Consider the following 22,143-nt stretch of genomic DNA (forward strand, 5'->3'; position numbering starts at 1 on the left):
CGAACAGTTTCCTGATCACTGATGTGAGACTTACTGGCCTATAGTTCCCTGGTTTATCTCTATAATCCTTCTTAAGTAGTGGAACCACATTAGTTGCTCCCCAGTCATTTGGCCCCTTCGCTGTAGCCAGAGAGGAATTAAAAGTTTGGGTCAGAGCCCTTACATTCTCCTCCCTTGCCTCCCATAGCAGCCTAGGGCACAATTCATCTGGACCTGGAGACTTGTCCACTTTTGAGGCTGCCAAACTTCCAATACCTTGTCCTTCCCAATGTCAGTTTGCTCAAGGACCCCATAGTCTCTCTCTCTAAATTCCATACCATCATTTTCACTCTCTTGGGTGAAGGTGGATCTGAAGTATTCATTCAACATTCTACCAATATCCTCTGGATATTCTTATAGAATATCTTGGGATTTTCCCTGCTTTTACCAGCCAGAGCTTTCTCATATCTGCTCTTTACATTTCTAATTGCTTTCTTAAGCTCCATCCTGCACTTTCTATTCCTCACTAATACCTCCACTGATCTGCTCCCCTTGTACTTTGTAAAAGCCTTTCTTTTCCTTCTTATTGTATCCTAAATATTTCTGGTCACCCATGGTTCTCTGGGTTTGTTATTTTTACCTATCACCCGAGAGGGAACATTCTGGGCTTACACCCTTCCCATTTCCTTTTTGAATTCCTACCATTGCTCTTCTATAGATTTTCCCATTAGTAGCTGTTCCCAGTCCAGATCCTGTCTTATTTTACTCAAATCTGCTTTCCTCCAATCCATTTTTTTTTGCAGCTTGTCTATTTCCTTGTCCATAACAAGCTGAAATTGTATTATGTTGTGATCGCTATCACTAAAAATGCTCCCCCATCACCACCTCAATCACCTGTCTGGCTTCATTCTCCAGAATCAGGTCCAGTACAGCTGGTTGGACCCTCTACATATTGATTTAAAAAGTTCTCCAGTACACATTTCAATAAATCTACTCCTTCCAGACCCTTAACATAAAGTATATCCCAATTAGTGTTGGGAAAGTTGAACTTGCCGAATATAATAACTCTATTATTGTTTTTACACACCTCCACAAACTGAATATATATTTGCTCCTCAATATCACTCTGACTATCTGGGGATCTGTGATTAACACCTAATAATGTGGCTATTCCTTTTTTACTCCAAAACTTGACCCACAAAACTTCATTTGATACTCCCTCCAAGATATCATCTCTCCTTCCTGCAGTAACTGTCTCCTTAACTAATAGTGCAATTCCTCCTCCTCTTTTACCCCCTCCCTCACCCCTGCCACCGCCGTCCCCATCTCACCTGAAGATTCTATATCCCAGAATGTTGAGTTGCCAATCATGTCCTTCCTTCAACCATGTCTCTGTGATGGTCACTATGTCCACGTATCAATCATTGCCCTTAACTCATCCATTTTACCTGCAATATTTCTGGTGTTAAAGTAGAGACCATCCAGCCTGGCCTTACTCCCTTGAAACTTAATCCAGCTGCACTCCCTCTGACTGGTTAGTTTTGTTGTATGACAACTTATGTTTGACAAGCCTACTAGAGTTTTTTCAGTATGTAACTAGTAACATAGATGAGGGACAAGTAGTGGATGTGGTGTATTTGGATTTTCAGAAAGTTTTTGATAAATTGTCACTTAAGAGGTTGCGTGCACAATTAAAGCAGATGGGATTGGAGGTCATATATTGGCATGGATTGAGAAATTGATAGCCAACAGGAAACAGAGTAGGAATAAAAAGTTTTTTTTCAGAGTGACAGGGGGTGACTGGTGGGGTGTTGGGCTCAGTGCATGAGCCCAGCTACTTGCAATATACATCAATGATTTGGATGATGTAATATGTAACATATAAAATGTAATATTTCCAAGTTTGCTGATGGTGCATACCTTGGTGGAAATGTGAGCTATGAGGAGAATATTTAGAGGCTTTAAGGTGATTTAGACAAGTTGAGTGAGTGGGCAGTATAACCACATCGGATGGAGAAGAAGAAAAGCAGAGTATTAGTAGAGATTGATTGGGAAATGTTGATGTGCAGAGGGATCTGGCTGTCCTTGTACATCATTCACTGAAAGCAAGCATACAGGTACAGGAAGCAGTTAAGAAGGCAAATGGTATGTTGGCCTTCATTGCAGGAGGACTTGAATACCATGGCATGCCTCATAGCACCAGGGACCCAGGTTCAATTCAACTGTGTGGAGTTTGCACATTCTCCCCATGTCTGTGTGGGTTTCCTCCAGGTCCTCTGTTAGGTGGATTAACCATGGTAAATATGCAGGGTTACAGGGACAGGGTGGGGAATAGACCTGGGGAAGATGCTCTTTCAGAGAGTTAGCACAGGCTCAATGGGTTAAATGGCCTACTTCTACACTGTAGGGATTCTGTGGTACAGGAGCAAGGATATCTTACTGAACTTTACAGGGTCTTGGTGAGACCACACCTGGAGTATTGTACACGGTTTTGGTTTCCGTACTAAGAATGGATATTCTTGTCATAGAGGGAGTGCAGTGAAGAGGTGTGGGGTCTAGAACACGGGTTCATGGTCTCAGAATATGGGGTAGACCATTTAGGACTGAGGTGAGGAGAAATTTCTTCACTCAGAGGAGGTGAACCTGAGAAATTCTCTACCACAGAAAGCTGTGGAGGCTAAGTCACTGAATATATCTTAGAAGGCAATGGAGAGATTTCAAGACTTTAAAATCATCAAGGGGGATGGGGAGATTGCAGGAGTATGGCAGTAAGATAAGACTTGGGTGGCAGAGCAGGCTTGAAGGGCCAAGTGGCCTACTCCTGCTCCTATTTTCTATTCTTTTGTATGTTTATTTGTTAATATCCCAAAACACTCCAACAACACTGTTAATATGCCCAAAAAACCTTTACAATTCAAAGGACACTGTTAGCACCCCGAGGACATGGTTAATTGTTAAACGACATTGGTAATGCTCCCAAGGCACTGTTAATATCCCTGCTAAAACAGAACACTGTTTATACCGTGTCTAAAAATGTACTGACACACAATCTTGCTCAGGTTTAACTTGGGCTGTGTATTTTTATTTAATGGGGCTGTGTATTTTTATTTGAGCGATCACTTTTCATTTATGTATGGATTAAAACAGTCATTTTCTCCAGATGGTGGGCCCATTGCCCAAGGGCTGTTAGTGGAACTACTGGGTGCTCACCAACTCCATTGTGACTCTGGAGAAATAGCCAGTGATGGAATGTGGGGAGTGTCAGCATTGATTAGAAATGTGGATCGAGAAGTGAAATCTTTAGCAATTTTTGTTATCAGGACGATTATTTCAGCAGGTGGAGTCTGGTTTATCCAGCAATCCCTGATAAATATTAGCAGAGTTCTGACATTAGTCAGGGAAGTTGGTGCAACCAAAGTAGAAGCTGAAATAGGGAGGAGTTCCCCAACAGGAAGGAAACACTTCTTCAGTCAAGGCATTCAGCCTCTGATCTTCGGGTATGCGTTCTCCAAGGCGGCCTTCACGACACACGACAGCACAGAATCGTGATCAGGAGCAGAGAGAGAGAGCAATTCTCCGCTTCCACTAGCTGTAGACTGAATTGCCAACAAAAAATCATTATCAAAGTTAAACAGATTATTAACCAACATAATTCCCTAAGATTTTGGATAATCATGGATAAGGCCTTCAGGTGAAGGTGTTTAATTGGGCGAGGGCCAATTACATACAAATTAGACAGGAACTGGAGAATGTGGATTGGGAGCAGCTATTCGAGGGCAAATTCACATCTGGCATGTGGTAGACTTTTAAAAGCCTTAACGAAACCGTGCTGCGTCTGCTCTATCAAGCAATTCCCCTCAAGATGCCTCGCTATTTCCTCCTTGATGACGGAGTGCTGGGGATTGTCAGAGGATACAACAGGATATAGATAGATTGGAGACTTGGGCACAGAAATGGCAAATGGAGTCCAGACAAGTGCGAGGTGATGCATTTTGGAGGATCAAATTTAGGTGTGAATTATACTGTAAATGGCTGAACCCTTAGGAACATTAACATACAGAGGGATCTGGGTGTGCTGGTCCACAATTCCCAAAAAGCGGCAACACATGTGGCCAAGGTGATTAAGAAGGCATATGGCATGCTTGCCTTCATCACCCAAGTATTGAGTACAAGAATTGTCAAATCATGAAGCAGCTAGATAAAATCTTGGTTAGGCCACATTTGGAGTATTGTTTGCAGTTCTGGTCACCACACTACCAGAAGGATGTGGAAGCTTTAGAAAGAGAGCGAAGAAGGTTCACCAGGATGTTGCCTGGTCTCGAGGGTGTTGACTATGAGGAGAGGTTGAATAAACTAGGATTGTTTTCATTGGAAAGATGGAGGCTGAGGGGAGACTTGATAGAGGTCTACAAAATAATGAGAGGCCCAGACAAGATGGATAGTCAGAGGCTTTTTCCAAGGGTGGAAGTGTCAATTACCAGGGGGCACAGGGTTCAAGATAAGAGGGAAAAGTTTAAAGGAGATGTGAGGGGGAGGCTTTTCACACAGCGAGTGGTGGGTATCTGGAACGTGCTACCAGAGGAGGTAGTGGAAGCAGGCAGGTTTGTAACATTTATGAGGCGTCTGGATGGGTACATGAACAGGGAGGAAATAGAGGGATCTGAATTGAGTAGGGGCAGAAGGTTTTTTTTAGTTAGGGCATCATGATTGGCACGGGCTTGGAGGGCCGAAGGGCCTGTGCCTGTGCTGTACCTTTCTTTGTTCTTTGCTCTTTGAATAGCCCATGTGATCAGATCATGTTTCTATTTACATCGAGCAGAACTTCTTCACACAGTAATCCTTCATTTAGCAGTCCTGATGAGGAGTGAGGTTTCCATGAGGTTCCCATACTGTCACCCTCTGATGTGTTCCTAAAAGACTGGATAAAACTGCCATTGGATCCTGCCCTCCGCAGTTGGTAGTCTGATTTGGAGAGGAAGGAGCTGATGTAAACAGATCCTCACACACACCCAACATTGATCAGCAAACTGGAGCTACCTTCATAAACTGATCAATGGCTTTCAGCACTGTCTGACTGGAGACCTGCCTCTGAAGATTGGCAGATTCCAGATATTCATTCCTCATGGCAGTGGTGGAGTGGTATTGTCACTGGACTAGTAATACAGAGGCCCAGGGTGATTCTCCTTAGACCCAGGCAGAATCTCACCACAACAGATGGTGAAATTTGAATTCAATAAAAATCTGAATTAAAAGTCTAATGATGAGCATGAAACCATTATCAATAGTTATAAAAGCCTATCTGGTTGGCTCATGTTCTTCAGGGAAGGAAATCTACCGTCCTTACCTGGTCTGGTCGACATGTGACTCTACATCCACAGATATAGAACCCACAGAGATGGGCAATATATGGTGGCCCAGCCAGCAATGCCCACATCCCATCAACAATTTTTTTCAAAAATGCTGGCACAGAGAAACGGAAGGTCATGACTAGGAGTCAATGCCTCAAAACTCTTGAGCTTATCAACAACCTGATGAACAATCCACATTTATCATTGTGTTCCGCAAGATGGATAAAGTCACGAGCAATGTTGATCTTCACATTCATCAAGATTTAAGAAAGGTGACTAAGGAAGTGTTTAAAATCAGGCTGCTTTGGGGAATGAGCAGCTAATATTCATGGAGCTGCTATCAGCTTACTGCCCAGATGGACCAAATGGTGGGATACAGTCATCTAAAGAGCCAACAGCAGAGCTTCCTGGTTTTAACTTCACTTGGAGACAATGGACACAACATCCAACCCAATCTGCACAGAGTGGTCAATGCAGCCACCTGCTCCATAAGCTGAGGGATGATCCACAATGTGACTGCAGTCATGAGACGCAAACCCTGGGACAGGTCACATCAACTTGTTCACTAAGATCAGTAATGGCATGTACTTCACTTCCCTCCTTGGCATTTCAGAAGACCAAACTAAACATCCCATTGTCATACAAAAGTTGGAGTAAGATTTGATAGAGGTGTATAAAATTATGATAGGTATAGATAGAGTGAATGCAAGCAGGTTTTTTCCACTGAGGGGAGAAAAAAACTAGAGGACATGGGTTAAGGGTGAAGGGGAAAAGTTTAAAGGGAATATTAGCGGGGGCTTCTTCACACAGAGAGTGGTGGGAGTGTGGAATGAGCTGCCAGATGAAGTGGTGAAAGTGGGATCACTTTTAACATTTAAAAAAAACCTGGATAAGTACATGGATGAGAGGGGTGTGGAGGGATATGGTCCAGGTGCAGGTCAGTGGGACTAGGCAGAAAAGTAGTTTGGCACAGCCAAGAAGGGCCAAAAGGCCTGTTTCTGTGCTATAATGTTCCATGGTTCTAACACCAAATCCTTCAAGGTCACCTACTCCTGTTAAAGAATATTTTATTAATGGGAATTCTCTAAGTGAGCAAATGCCCCTCACTCTCCTTTATCTGCCAAATCTACCCTTGGTCTGTGTCTTTGTTGTAGGACCCATCCCATCTTGCAGCCAGAGTATTGACTGTTGTTGGTGTGTGTAGTTACACATGGTTAGTGTTGATATCAGCTGCTGGGACGTTTTGTTTTCACTGTTCCAGCTCCTATTTCTTTCGATAAAATTCCAGAACTCTGAATCATGACGACTGTCTAAAAAAAGAGTTTTACTGAAGAAACCTCCAGCTTTGCTTTTCCAGTGGAATGGACAGCTGGAAAATTGGAGTCTGATGATTGTTGGGATCTTTCCCTGACTGCGGTATGTGTTGTGGAGATTGGAAAAAGTGATTTTCTTTTCCTCAGACTTGTGTTTCTCTGGACGCAGTCAGTGCTCGCTCATGGGAAGCTGATGTCACTCCCAAGCACATAGCTATGAGTTGATAAGTGTATACCAGGTGGAGGCTGCAGTACTTACAGACACAGTCATCAGAAACACACTTCCCACTCACGCATATCCACTGTGGGAACGGCATTCTCTCTCTCTCTTTTCTCCAGTCTCCTTCAAGTCTACCCTCCCTTTGTCTCTATTGTGGATTTTTGGTTCCATTTTTCCTTCCAGATCTGTCAACTTTTACATGGATAAAAGAAATTCTGCTTTGAGACGTAAAAGAGGATACACATGAGGTAGGCTTGGAGAGGCAGTTGGAGATTTTCCCCCTTCGTCTCAGTTCCAGCCCTGGGCTACTTTTGAAGTGCATGTTTCTTCGGTTATGTCTTTTATCAGTGTTTTTGGGTATTGAAAAAGTTTTGAGTGTTTTATTTTTGCGAGGGGGCTGGGTGCGTTCGGCCTTAACGCTGACAGAGGTCCGTGTTGGTTTCCATTACGCACTATGAAGGTGGAAAAATGAATTTATTTTTGGCCAGTGGACAGAGACTTTGGCAAAGTGGTATCATGCTGCGTTCTTGCAGACAGCCAGAAGAGGAGCTGGAAGCTGGTCTGTGTGGAGTGCCTAACCCTTTAAATACTATCACTTCAATGTGCTGTAATTCACTGCATTGGGACACCTCCAAATGTGCTCTGTTCATTAGATTTTTTTGTGCACTTAAGCTGAAATATCTTTGTCTGTACCTGCAGGTGCAGGTGGGGGCAATGTGAGATCTGGGGCCTCAGTGAATGATGGGACTAACTGTTTACCTCCATGACAAAGATAAAGATTGAGAAATTAGAGGGAGAGCTGTACTGACTGAGTCAAATCAGAAAAAGAAATAGAAATAAAGAGAGGGAAAGTCAAAATGGATTTAGTAAGAGAGGGAAATGTAATAAAGGAAAAATAAGATTTTTAAAATTCAAGTTGACTTATTTAGCGTTACAAACAGTTCAGAACAAGACTTCACATTTTTAATCATTCACTCAGTATCACACAGGTTTACAGCATAGAAACTGGCCCTTCGGCCCAAATTGTCCATGCCACCCAGTATTACCACTAAGCTAGTCCTAATGCCCTGCCTTTGGCCCATATCCCTCTATGGCCATCTTATCCATGAAACTGTCTAAACGCTTTTTAAAGACAAAATTGTACCCGTCTCTACTACTACCTCTGGCAGCTTGTTCCAGATGCCCACCACCATCTAAGTGAAAAAATTGCCCCTCTGGACCTTTTGTATGTCTCCCCCTTTATCTTAAATCTATGCTCTCTAATTTGGGAAAGTATGTTGACTATCTAGCTGACCTAGGCTCCTCATTATTTAATAGACCTCTATAAGCTCACCCCTAAGCTTCCTACACACTGGAGAATAAAGTCCCAGTGTATCTTACAACTCAAACCCTCAAGTCCCAGTAGCATCCTGGTAAATCTTTTCTGCAGTCTTTCCAGTTTAATAATATCCTTTCTATAATAGGGTGACCAGAACAGTACACAGTATTCCAACGTCTTGTACAACTTCAACAAGATGTCCCAACTCCTGTACTCAATGTTCTAAGGGTCATCCAATAATAAATGACCTGACCATTCATTATGAGATGACTTTTAGGGTCACAGAAATTGATCAACATACATTAATTAGGATGACTGAGTGAAAAGTGACCTTAAGCTATTAAACTTGTCACAGAAAAATAAATCTAGTAATTAACAAACAATTAATCTGCAGCAAGGAGATTAAGGGTGGGATATCAAAGAACAAAGAACAAAGGAAATTACAGCACAGAAACAGGCCCTTCGGCCCTCCAAGCCTGCACAGACCATGCTGCCCCACTGAACTAAAATCCCCTACTCTTCCAGAGATCATATCCCTCTATTCCCATCCTATTCATGTATTTGTCCAGATGCCCCTTAAAAATCACTACTGTATCCGCTTCCACTACCTCCCCCAGCAACGAGTTCCAGGGACCCACTACCCTCTGTGTAAAAAATTTTAAAAATAATTTCATAAAATGAATCTTGGAACAGCACAAATCATCCAGCTACTTGTGAAAATTCACAGAGAATCTCTTCCTCACTTTACTGGATGATTTGTTCATTAATAACACTGAGTGTCATTCATACATTTTCCTTACAGCAAATCCCATCCCATTGTATCCCTGCATCTCTGATCTCTTTCCTCTCTCCCTGCTTCTTTAGAACAGAGCACCTGTATCAGAATAAAAGGCTGTGGGTTCAATCCCTATTCCAGAGGGATGAGCCCATAACCCAGGCTGACATTTCCAGTGCTGCGTTCGAGGAATGCTGCACTGTTGGAGGTGCTGTGTTTTGGAGGAGCAGAGGAGTTCACCCCGTGTCCTCGTTAATCTTTTCTCATCCACCCAACATCACTACCTGAGTGGATCTGACCCTTTGTTATCAGATGACTGTTTGATGGGCTTGTCTTTTGCTTTTCCAGATCTGGTGCACACCCAGGGGCCACTGGATGGGAGTTTATATGCCAAAGTAAAGAAGAAGAATTCAACTGATGGGACAACCAATCCAGTCACTGCTAACGGCATTCCCTTACCCGGGGTGCCCAATCATATCGAACACACTCTGTCGGTGAGCAGCGACTCAGGAAACTCCACCGCCTCCACCAAAACCGACAAGACTGACGAGCAGCCACCACCAAGCAATCAAGGCATCACGCCTGAAGAGAAGAAGGAGCTTGACAGGCTGCTGAGTGGCTTTGGTCTGGACAGCAAGGCACCGATGCACAACAGAGCCTCTGGCCTGGCAGTCTCTGGAGGTGCCCGCCATGTGCTGGTTCCTGCCCAGGTCCACGTCAATGGAGATGTGCCAATAGCCAATGCAGAGCGGGAAACAGACATTCTAGATGATGATTTACCCAACCATGACCTGAACAGCATTGACAGCGTGGGAACGCTCTCCTCATTTGAGGGTACCTACCCGATGGCTGAGGTGGGTTACCACGAGTCTCCTCAGATAGACCAGGCTCTGCTTGTATCCAGTGGGCCACCAAATTACAATGGAATCAGCAAACTCCAAAAGGATAGATACTGTGAGTCAGACCTGGCTGGAATCACCAAAACCATCCCAAGGAGCAACAGCCTAACCCAGGCAGGCCAGTTTCAGAGCTCTGCAAGCCACCTGGTCCCTGTCATCTCCACCCCTCAGCCTGTCACATACACCATGCCAAGTAGTCTCCAGCAGCCTCAGACAGCTGTGGTCCAGCAGTCCTATCCCATTGGCCCCAGCGGGATGTACAGATCTCAGTCATTCAGTGCGCCTGACAGCTCCAGACATGAGCTTGTGTCCAATTTGCCTCAGACCCCAGCACGCAGCACCAGCAGCAGGGACGCAGTTCAGAGAGGCCTGAGCACCTGGCAACAGCAGGGCAGTTGGTCTCCATCCTACCCACAGAGCAATGGGGTGCTCGAGGGCCCTGTGAGGACTCAGAGCCCACAGCACAGCACCTCCGAGCCAATCCTGCAAAGCCACAAAATCCCAGAGTTCCCAAGAATGAGCTCTCAGCAGGAGATTGAACAGTCCATCAACACCCTCAACATCCTCATGCTAGACTTGGATCCTTCGCTCTCGGAGGCACAGAAATTTCAGACTGAGCCAAGGGTGGAAAAGCAGCTCCCATCAACCCTCAGCTCCTTTGATTATCAGGAGGCCCTGCAGAGACCATCAAACTCCTTTGAAACCACTCAAACCACCATGGCAGCCAACATGTATACCCCCAGCCAACCTGTGACCCACACTACTGATCTGACACATCAGACCTCATCAGGGCAAGATCAGAAAAATGTAGACATTTGTCTTCAGAGTGTTTCACTCCCACAGGAGCAACAGCACAACCCTGCAGAAACCTATTACCCAGTGTATGGACACCAGAGCCAGCATCCACAGCCAGCCACCACCACACTGAGAAGCTACGGCCCAGGTTCAGTTAATGCCTCATCCCCGGTGCCACCATTTTTACTACACAGTGGACCTATTCCTGCAGCCTACTCCATGCCATCTCAGTCACAAGTGCCAGTGAAGTCTGCCAGTTTTGATGGCATCACCAGAATGCCCGAGGAAGAACATTATAACTTGGAGGGATTGGTCGCTCAGCGGGTGGCAGGTAAGAAATGGCAGCACCGTCCTTTATCCGACAGGACAGGGCCCCAGGGGAAGGGCCCAGTCTTACAGGGCAAGATCCAGGGGGAGGAGCCAAGTTCCATAGGATAGGAACTCAGGGGAAGGGCTCAGTCCCACACGGCAGGATCCCAGCGGAAGGGCCAGTCCCACAGGGCAGGTGGTATCAAGGTAAGAAGTTGAGATGAATGAGGAAATGATGAATGAGCTTTGGTAATCTTTAGATTAGAGAAGGTTGGGAGAGTAGGGGAGCGGTGGAATCCCCCAGTTTGAGGAAATGAAGGTGGATAAGTTTGAGTGGGAGGGAGAGCACTGAAATGGAAATTTCCTTTTGAAGCAGGATGCAAACTCGATTGGTTTCTTTTTGTATGTCTTTTCAGCGGAGAGATATGTTGAAGTATTGCTGGAGGAATGGCACTGAGATCTGTCATGAATAATGCTGGTGATTTTGTGGAACTCATATCTTTAGGGTCCATGATGTAGACTAGAACAACCCAGATCACTCATTATCATCATCCAATCGTAATTTTTTAGAACCAAACATTATTTTTATTCCTTCAAATTGCATATTACGAGGAACTCCTCACAGTTTTCCAGTGTGGCCTGTCCTCTCAGCATTAGTAATGGGTTAAAGGATTATTGGGAGAGGGCAGGAGAATGGGGATGAGGAGCACATCAACCATGATCGAACGGCAGAGCGGATTCAATGGGCCGAATGGCCTAATTCTGTTCCCATATTTTACAAACTTATCTCTTCACTGATTAGATTACCAGCTAGGTCCCAGGAACGTCTCCAAGATCCAACCCATTCCCAATATGATCCGAGACATTCCCTGGCAGAGAAGGGATAATGAGGTGGAACGGGATATTGATACTGTCCTGGGAATGGAAACAGTTCATCTGGGAAGATTTCATCCTGCATAAAAATGGCTCAAAATCAGGAAGAGAGAGTACGGAGGAAATCAGGGGAAGCTTTTCACTCACAAGGGAAATGTGTTAATGAAATAAGTACCCCATGAAGACGCGTAATTAGGGTCAAGATTCTATATAGAGAAGACATTGTGGCATATGGAGGGAAGGTGGGTCAGTAGGATCAAGGGATATGAGAAGAAAGTAGGTAGATAGGATTGAGGGATATGGGAAGAAGGTGGGTAGGTGGAATTGAGGGAATCTCTTATATCAGCATTCTGATAGCATTAGAGTCATAGAGGTTTACAGCATGGAAACAGGCCCTTTAGCCCAACTTGTCCATGCCACCCTTTCTTTTTTAAAACCCCTAAGATAATCCCAATTGCCTACATTTGGCCCATATCCCTCTTTACCCATTGTACCCATGTAACTGTCTAAACGCTTCTTAAAATACAAAATTGTACCCGCCTCTACTACTACCTCTGGCAGCTTGGTCCAGACACTCGCCACCCTCTGTGTGAAAAAAAATTGCCCTTCTGGACGCTTTTGTATCTCTCCCCTTTCACCTTAAACCTATACCCTCTAGTTTTAGACTCCCTACCTTTGGGAAAAGATATTGACTATCTAGCTGATCTGTGCCCCTCATTATTTTATAGACCTCTATAAGATCACCCCTGAGCCTCCTACGCTCCAGACAAAAAGCTCCCAATCTATCCAGCCTCTCCTTATAACTCAATCCATTAGTCCTGGTAGCATCCTAGTAAATCTTTTCTGCACTCTTTCTAGTTTAATAATATCCCTTCGATAATAGGGCGACCAGAATTGCACACAGTATTCCAAGCGTAGCCTTACCAATGTCTTGAACAACTTCAACAAGACGTCCCAACTCCTGTATTCAATGTTACCTGTCTTCTGTGACTATTGATCAGAAACTGAACTGAATGAGCCATATAAATACTGTGGCTATAAGAGCAGGTCAGATGCTAGGAATCCTGTTGCAAGTAACTTGCCTCAAAGTCGATCCATCATGTACACGGCACAAGTCAGGAGTATGATTGAATACTCTCCACTTGCCTGGATAGGGCAGCTCCAATCATATTCAGGAAGTTAAACTCCATCCAGGACAAAGCAGCTCACTTGATTGGCACCCCTTCCACACCTTCATGCTATGAACAGTAGTAGCCATCAGTACCATCTATCTACAAGATGCACCGCAGCTACTCACCAGGGCTCCTTAGGCAGCACCCTCCAAAACCACAACCACTTTCATCTAGAAGGACAAGAGCAGCAGATACCTGGGAACACCCCCACCTGGAGGCTCCCCTCCAAGCCGTCACCATTCTGACTTGGAAATATATCACCATTCCTGCACTGTTGCTGAGTCAAAATCTTGGAACTCCCTCTCTAACAGCACAGTGGGTGTACCTACAGCAGATGGACCTGGTACACTTCACCACCTTCTCAAAATCAATTCGGGATGGCCAATAATGCATGGGATTGAGGGTGATTTAGCAGTTTGGATCAGGAATTGGCTACTGATAGAAGACAGAGGGTGGTGGACGATGGGAAATATTCATCCTGGAGTTCAGTTACAAGTGGTGTACCTCAAGGATCTGTTTTGGGGCCACGGCTGTTTGTCATTTTTATAAATGACCTAGATGAGGGTGTAGAAGGATGGATTAGTAAATTTGCTGACGACACCAAAGTCGGAGGAGTTGTAGACAGTGAGGATGGATGTTACAGTTTGCAGAGGGACATAGATAAGCTGCAGAGCTGGGCCGAGAGGTGGCAGATGGAGTTTAATATGGAAAAGTGTGAGGTGATTCACTTTGGTAAGAGTAACAGGAGTACAGAATGTAGGGCTAATGGAAGGACTCTTAGTAGTGTTGACGAGCGGAGAGATCTCGGGGTACCTGTGCATAGCCCCCTGAAAGTTGGCACCCAGGTTGATAAGGTTGTTAAGAAGGCGTATGGTGCGTTAGCTTTTATTGGTAGAGGGATTGAATTTCGGAGTCGTGAGGTCATGTTACAACTGTACAAAACTCTGGTGTGGCTGCACTTGGAGTATTGCGTACAGTTCTGGTCGCCGCATTATAAGAAAGATGTGGAGGCATTGGAAAGGGTGCAGAGGAGGTTTACCAGGATGTTGCCTGGTATGGTGGGAAGGTCTTATGAGGAAAGGCTGAGGGACTTGAGGTTATTTTCATTGGAGAGAAGAAGGTTACGAGGTGACCTGATTGAGGCATACAAGATGATCAAAGGATTGGATAGGGTGGACAGTGAAAGCCTTTTACCTCGGATGGTGATGGCTAACACAAGGGGACATAGCTTTAAATTAAGGGGTGGTAATTATAGGACGGATGTCAGAGGTAGGTTCTTTACTCAGAGGGTAGTAAGGGTGTGGAATGCCCTGCCTGCAGCAGTTGTGGACTCGCTAACTTTAAGGGCGTTCAAATGGTCAGTGGATAGGCATATGGATAACATTGGAATAGTTTAGGTTAGAGGGTCATTAGATTGGTTCCACTGGTCGGCGCAACATCGAGGGCCGAAGGGCCTGTACTGTGCTGGAATGTTCTATGTTCTATGTTCTAATAAATGCTGGCCCAGCCAGCGACATCCACATGCCATTAACAAATTTAATTAAAAGGTAGTATTGAGGAATACAAGGATAAGGTGGGAAAATGGGATTGTGGGATTTGGAGAAAAGGTGGCATTGAGGTATATATTTCATTCTGAATGGAATAGCACTAATAGAAATGATCCATCGATAATAAACCAATCAGACACAGGATGATAGAATGTGTGTATGTGCTTTCATGTTTGTTAAGGGAGGACAGAATTAAATACAGATCTGAAACGTCTGCAGTTCAATAGCTACTGAGGATTCTTTCTAGGCTCACTAGTGAGGTCCTGGATTTCCTGCTGTGAATGGCAGCAAACTCCACAATGGGCGAGGCTGGGGGGCTGGGCGGCAATGCAGGGTGGCGGTGGGGGCGGTTGGGGACAGTAGAGTGCTGAAGACAACAGTCCTCACTCAGAAATAAATACAGCTAGCAATTAAATGTTGGAACTCAATCAGGAAGCTTCTGCTGTGGACTGTGTGTGCTCCAATGCTGAGAGTGTACGCAATGCAACTGGGCTTTAGATAGAATCGTGTTCTGAATCTGGAGTAGAGAATTTGTTTCCTTCTCTATGAATGGTATGCTTTGCCTGTGTAGTGTGCAAGAAACCATACTTCTCACTGTATGTTAATACATGTGGCAATAATAATCAAATCAGTAAAATCGCAAATTAAAGAAAAATTATTTTTTCATTGAGGAAATTCTACAGTTTTCTCAACTTTATCCTCATTCACTCTCTCAAGTAATTCACTCTCTCCTTATCCCTGCCCACCCTCTCTCCTGGCTTTCTCTTTCTCCTTTCCCATCTTCATTTTACCATCTCACTTATTCCCCTCTCTCCCCTTCTTTTGAGTTGATTTGATTTATTATTGTCTCATGTTTTAGCATACGGTGAAAAGTATTGTTCCTTGCGTGCTATACTATTCATAGAGAAGGAAACATGAGAGTGCAGAATGTAGTGTTACAGTCATACCTAGGGTGTAGCAAAAGGTCAGCTTAATGTGAGATAGATCCATTCAAAAGTTTGACAGCAGCAGGGAAGAATCTGTTCTTGAGTCGGTTGGTACATGATCTCAGACTTTTTTATCTTTATTGTATCTTGTGTCTCCCCCTCCACCCTGTCCTCTATGCCACCCACACCTACCTTCAGATCCCAATCCCCTCTTTCCCACTCTCCCCTCTCAAATGCTCAATTAATTGTTAATTTGAAATCTGAGATTGATAGATGTTAGTTTTGCAGAGATATTAAATGGCATGGGACAAAGGTGGTACATTGAGAAAGATTGCAGATCCGCCATGATTTCATGAGGCATTTGCTGGGATTAATAGTCTCCTTCTGTCTCTCAGAAATCCCCTCTCTCTACCGCTGCCCTGTTTTTTGCAAACTCCTTCATTTTCCACTTCACCCTTTTACTATTGCCCATTACCGATTATTTTCTAACATGGCTGGTGGCTTCAATCAGCTGTGTTAAATTTAAAAAAACAGAGCAACAGAGAGGCACTGAGAGACTCCAGACAGTGCACAGATATCTCTCAGAGAGAGAGGAGACTGAGAGACTCCAGACAGTGCACAGATATCTCTCAGAGAGAGAGGAGATTGAGAGACTCCAGACAGTGCACAGATATCTCTCAGAGAGAGAGGAGACTGAGAGACTCCAGACAGTGCACAGATATCTCCCAGAGGGGACTGAGAGACACCAGTCAGTGCACAGATACCTCCCAGAGAGAGAGGGGACTGAGAGACTCCAGACAGTGCACAGATACTTCCCAGAGAGAGAGAGGACTGAGTGACACCATAGAATCATAGAAACCCTACAGTACAGAAAGAGGCCATTTGGCCCATTGAGTCTGCATCGACCACAATCCCACCCAGGCCCTAACAGTCAGTTCACAAATATTTTGCAGAGAGAGAGGGGACTGAGAGACACCAGTCGGTGTATAGAAATCTTGCTGTGGCAGGACTTTAAGAGCTCAGTAAGAAGGGACATGGAGACAACAATCAGTGTCCGGCTGTCAGCTTGTTTTGAACCATTGAGTTGCATGTACCTTCCATCTTCCATTGCTTTTTCTCTGTGCCCTTCACCCACTCTGTCTTTTCTCTGCTCTCCATCAAGCGACTTTTCCCTTTCCTTCCTGTCCTGCAGAATACAACGCTCGGATCCGAGGCATTTGTCATGGTAACAACTTCTATCCATCCTTCCATCGTCAGAGGTCTCACACCTTCTCTGGTTTGTTCCTGCTTTTTCCCACGTTCATTTTTCTGCATGCTATGCTTTCCCCTACCGTGCAATCCCTGATGATCTTGTTTCTGCTTGCATGTTGAGTTGTTAATTTTCTCGCAATCTCCTATCATGATGACTTCTTCACTCAGTCCTGGCCACCTTGGGGCACATTGTTCATCATTCACTCCAACAGTTTGGGCTACCTATATGGTTAGAAAGCATTTAAAACCCGCATAAGGAAGAGATACTTCTTTGATAGGGGTCCCTGAGAGAAAGTCTCACTCTCTATCTGGGGTCCCTGAGAGACAGAGAGAGAGAGGGAGACCCCCTATAACAGGGGTCACTGAAAGAGAGAGACTTATTTTACAACAGGGACTGAAAGGGAGCAACATTCTCTGACAGTGGTCCCTGAGAAAGAGAGAGATTCCGTCCACAACAGACATCACTGGGAGAGAAACTCCCTCTATAGCATTGATTCCTGAGAGATAGACACCCTCTACAATGGTGGGGGAAAGGCGGGGGGGTGTTCAGAGAGAGGGAGAGAGAGAGAGACACTCCCTCTATAACAGGGTTTCCTGAGAGAGAGAGAATCCTTCTATAACAGGAGTCCTTGAGAGAGAAGCTTCCTCTGTGACAGAGGCCCCTGAGAGAGTGACTTCTTCTATAAAAGTGTCCTGGAGAGAGTGACTCCTCGGTCATTGTAGAGGAAGCTTTTCTTTATATTTGTTTCCTCTTAAATCTGCCCGTAAAACTCTCCCAGAAGCCAGCTTATTTAACTTCTCAAGTTGATGTTGAAGAGTCCTGGGTTAGATTATTGAATCAATGAAGGATTCTCTCAATATTTTTGCATGGGGCAGTTCCTTCATCTCATTGCTGTTTATAGGATCTGGACCTACACAAAATCAGTGCAATTTGCCTTTCAATGTGGCTGATTGTGGCCAACACTTCCAGGCATCTACCAGGGCCGTGGCCAAGAACGATACTGGATACAGTTTGATTTTTGACAAAGCTCCTCTCAGGGCTGGCAGGGAATTTGAATTTTCTGATCTTACCAAGTCAGATTGTTTCAGCAGCATCAGTCTGTTCCCTCTCTAGCCCACCTGATGGTATTGGGCAATAGGGTTTGAGGAGATTGTATATTATTGGGAGAGTTGATCAAATCCAAATCTTTGGAGCTGTGGTTCCACCGGTGCCTGCAGCCACTGTTACCCCACTCAGTTCCCAATGACTGCACCAAAAGGTGGTGACGTACCGACCTGGCTGTTTCACCACAGGGAACATTGTTGGAAAACTCAATCTTGCTCAGGCATGAAGCTCACACACATTGGACAGGGGAATGTGTGGGAAAGGTGACTGGACAGTGATCTGCCTGACTTAACCTACTTTCCTCACACATACCGGATTCACAGCCAGCCTGATCCTACCTGATGGCTTCTCCCTTCTCCAGTTCCTATTAGAGCAGTGATTGGACATCTTCTGTGTCAGTGCACATGGCAACCTCCCCATGCAGCCAGGAGTGGCTCCAGAAGCAGCTTGACATTTGCGTGCCCTTCTTCCCCCTGCATTCTTTGCTCTTCTGATACATCAGTCATTTTTTCGCTTTGTCCTTGGTTTCTCAAACAGCTCTTTCTCTAAATTAATTTATATTCCGTTCAGCCTGGCAATGCCCTCACAGTCCAGCAGCAGTTTTTTTTAGTTGTAGTTTAAATGGCAAGAATGAAAGGCTCTGCCTTTAGTAAGGATCTAAGCTCCAGTGGCAGTACATATCAGCCTTTGTATGGAGTTGCTCCCCCGCCCTCTACACTTCTCCACACTCAGCAGCCTGCAAGACTGGAGCCTTGTTCCTTTCAGCAACCGATTGCATTTTAATCTTCTCCAATGGCACAGGGAATGAAACAAATTCTTAAAGGAGAAGGAACGGTACAGGGAGAAGGCACTTGAGTGAAAAGAAGAGACCAGAAAAACTCGGGTTATTCTTACATCAGAGAAAGGTTAGGGAGGATCGACAGAGGTGACCCAGATTCTGCAGCATTTTGTGGCTGGAGCATCAGAGGACACAGACTGAAGATAATTAGAAACAGAACCAGAAAGAGAGATGAGAATTTTTTTATACAGTGAGTTATTGTGACCGAGAACACTTTGCCTGAAAAGGCAGTGGAAGCAGACTCAGTAATAATTTCCAAAGGGAATTGGATAAACATTGGAAAACAAAACATTACCAGGCAATGACGAAATTGCAGAGGAATGGCACCAATTGCATAGCTCAGTCAAAGAGCCAGCGCACACAGGATGGACTGAAAGGCCTCCCAGTGTGCATTATGTGCCTCAGCAATGTTTGATGATGGACAGTGTAGAGGGAGCTTTATTCTGTATCTAACCCTGTGCTGTACCTTCCTGGGAATGTTTGATGGGACAGTGTAGACGGAGCTTTGCTCTGTATCTAACCCCGTGCTGTACCTATCCTGGGAGTGTTTGATGGGGGACAGTGTAGAGGGAGCTTTACTCTGTATCTAACCCTGTGCTGTACCTGTCCTGGGAATATTTGTTGGGGGTCAGCTCAAAGGGAGCTTTACTCTGTATCTAACCCCGTGCTGTACCTGTCCTGGGAGTGTTTGATGGGGACAGTGTAGAGGGAGCTTTACTCTGTACCTAACCCCGTGCTGTACCTGCCCTGGGAGTGTTTGATGGGGACAGTGTAGAGAGAGCTTTACTCTGTATCTAACCCCGTGCTGTACCTGCCCTGGGAGTGTTTGATGGGGACAGTGTAGAGGGAGCTTTACTCTGTACCTAACCCCGTGCCGTACCTGTGCTGGGAGTGTTTGATGGGGACAGTGTAGAGGGAGCTTTACTCTGTATCTAACCCCGTGCCGTACCTGTGCTGGGAGTGTGTGATGGGGGCAGTGGAGAGGGAGCTTTACTCTGTATTAAACTCCATGCTGTACCCTTCATCTACTCATTCCCATATACCCAAATTTACTCCATAATTTCACAGTAAGAAGTCTCACAAGACCAGGTTAAAGTCCAACCAGTTTATTTGATAGTAAACCCACAAGCTTTTAGGGTTTGCCACTTCATCAGGTGAGTGAAGAAGAACGAAGGGGCAAACCCTGAAAGCTTGTGGGTTTACTATCAAATAAACTGGTTGAACTTTAACCTGGTATTGTGAGACTTCTTGCTGTGTTTACCCCAGTCCAACGCCGGCATCTCCACACCATAATTTCATTGCCAGCCTCTCATGTACAATTGAGGATATGCCTTCCCAGTGACACTCACATCCCATAATGGAACTATATCACCGTTCATCATTATCGGACCAAAATCTCCTCCCTAAAAACAGTGTGGGTGTACCTACACCACATAAGCTGCAGCAGTTCAAGAAAGCAGCTCACCACTACCTTCTCAAGGGAAGTTAGAGATGGGCAATGAGTGTTTTCCACCCCGATGTTACTCAAATCCCATAAATTAATACTTTTTAAATGATTCTCACTTCTCAAATCAATCATCATATAATGTGTGACCCCCTCACAACCTCCACACCTAACCCTGTCTCATAGGATTACTGATAGAATTTTTACAATTCAGAAGGAGGGCATTCAGCCCATCGAGCCTATACTGTCTACAATCCCACCCAGGCCCTATTCCCATAACCCTTATTTATCCTGCTAATCCATCTGACACTAGGGTCAATTTTGGCATGGCCAATCAACCTCATCCGCACATCTTTGGACTGTGGGAGGAAACCAAAGATTCCTGAGGAAACCCACACCAACACGAGGAGAATGTGCAGACTCCGCACAGACAGTGACCCAGTGCTGGAATCGAACCTGGGGCCCTGGCACTGTGAGGCAGCAGTGCTAACCATTATGCTACCATATCATCACCGTGTCTCCTCACAGCCACTCGTGTTTAACATTATGAAGGGATTTAACAGGGTGAATATAAATACTATTTCTAATGGGAGCAGATTCAGCGGACAAGTCATTAGCTTTAAACCGAAGCAGAATCTTCAGGAATATAAATTCTCTCATTCAGAGGGCAGTGGATTTCCAGAACTTTCTCCCAAATCGCTGCGGATGTTGGTGATTAATTGGATCTTTCAGGGGTGAGATAGGTAGATATTTCAAAGTTAAGGCTGTCAAGGCACAGGAATAACCGAAGGAACTGAGTGGCCTCCTCCAGCTTCTAATGCTCAGATGTCCTTACCCTGAATAGCCGCTTCTCTGGGACAGCTGTAATCGCTTTGATCTGTTCTGCTCCTGTTTGAGGCTGGTATTGAAATGACACCTGTGTCTGTCAGTCACTTACTCAGTTATCATATCTTTGCCTGGGATTTCCACTTACTCCCTTCCAATGGTTCCCAGGAGAAGAGAGACCATGCAGGGCAAATTCAGTTACATTTCGCATTTCTGATCCTGCCTCCTTCAACATCCTTGAGCATGATTGCAGCACCAGATCAGAAAGAGTCCAACCCCGGTCCCCGGTCTCCACTCCCCTCGTGATCCCAGCTTAAGGAACAAGCAAGGTAGTGACCATTTTACACAGGAGCCATTGATTGGCCCCTCCTTTCCTGGTTTATTTGCAGTCATCTTCAATTTCATTTGTTGACTATCGCTTCCTGAAACATGTCAACATTCCTTATTCCAGTACCGATTCTGGTCATCTCTTATTTCTCTTACTTCTTATTTTCTTATCTTATCTCTTATCTCTTATTTTCCAAACATCGCTGGATTCCGGGGAAGTGCCGGAAGATTGGAAAACGGCTAATGTTACGCCGTTGTTTAAGAAGGGTGCCAGGCAAAAGGCAGGGAATTATAGGCCGGTTAGTTTAACGTCTGTTGTAGGTAAAATGTTAGAATCCGTGATCAAGGAGAAAATAGCGAGGCATCTTGAGGGGAATTGTTTGGTAGAGCAGACGCAGCACGGTTTCGTTAAGGGGAAGTCGTGTCTGACGAATTTATTGGAGTTCTATGAGGATGTGTCTAGGGCGGTGGATAGAGGAGAGCCGGTGGATGTGGTCTTTCTGGATTTTCAGAAGGCATTTGACAAGGTGCCTCACAAGAGGTTATTACAGAAGGTCAGGGGGCATGGAGTTGGGGGTAGGGTGTTAGCGTGGATAGAGGATTGGCTGTCAAATAGGAGGCAGAGAGTGGGGGTCAATGGGTGCTATTCGGATTGGCGGTTGGTGACTAGTGGGGTGCCCCAGGGGTCGGTGCTGGGGCCTCAGCTATTCACCATTTATATAGATGATCTGAAGGAGGGAACCGAGTGTATGGTGTCGAAATTTGCTGATGACACCAAGATTGGGGGAACGGCAAATTGTGCGGAGGGTGTGGAGAGTCTGCAGAAGGATCTAGATAGGCTGGGCGAATGGGCCAGGAACTGGCAAATGGAATTTAATG

The 22,143-nt window shown here is 45.1% G+C and overlaps 1 protein-coding gene across 12 annotated transcripts in view; it reads left to right on the forward strand.

Moving 5' to 3' along the window:
* tns1b (tensin 1b) overlaps nt 1-22,143 on the forward strand; it is a 590,459-nt gene that overhangs the window by 494,285 nt on the left and 74,031 nt on the right. For 10 of the 12 annotated variants that reach the window (XM_080199610.1, XM_080199612.1, XM_080199618.1 and 7 more), the window contains 2 exons: nt 9,302-10,978; nt 16,667-16,750. In XM_080199610.1, coding sequence (XP_080055736.1) covers nt 9,302-10,978; nt 16,667-16,750 — 1,761 coding nt within the window. The remainder of the gene's footprint in view (nt 1-9,301; nt 10,979-16,666; nt 16,751-22,143) is intronic. The other 2 variants (XM_080199614.1, XM_080199615.1) reach the window with 1 other exon arrangement.

The sequence above is a fragment of the Carcharhinus amblyrhynchos genome, chromosome 11, assembly GCF_965287045.1.
Source record: "Carcharhinus amblyrhynchos chromosome 11, sCarAmb.v2.hapA, whole genome shotgun sequence".
Classification (NCBI taxonomy): Eukaryota; Metazoa; Chordata; class Chondrichthyes; order Carcharhiniformes; family Carcharhinidae; genus Carcharhinus; species Carcharhinus amblyrhynchos.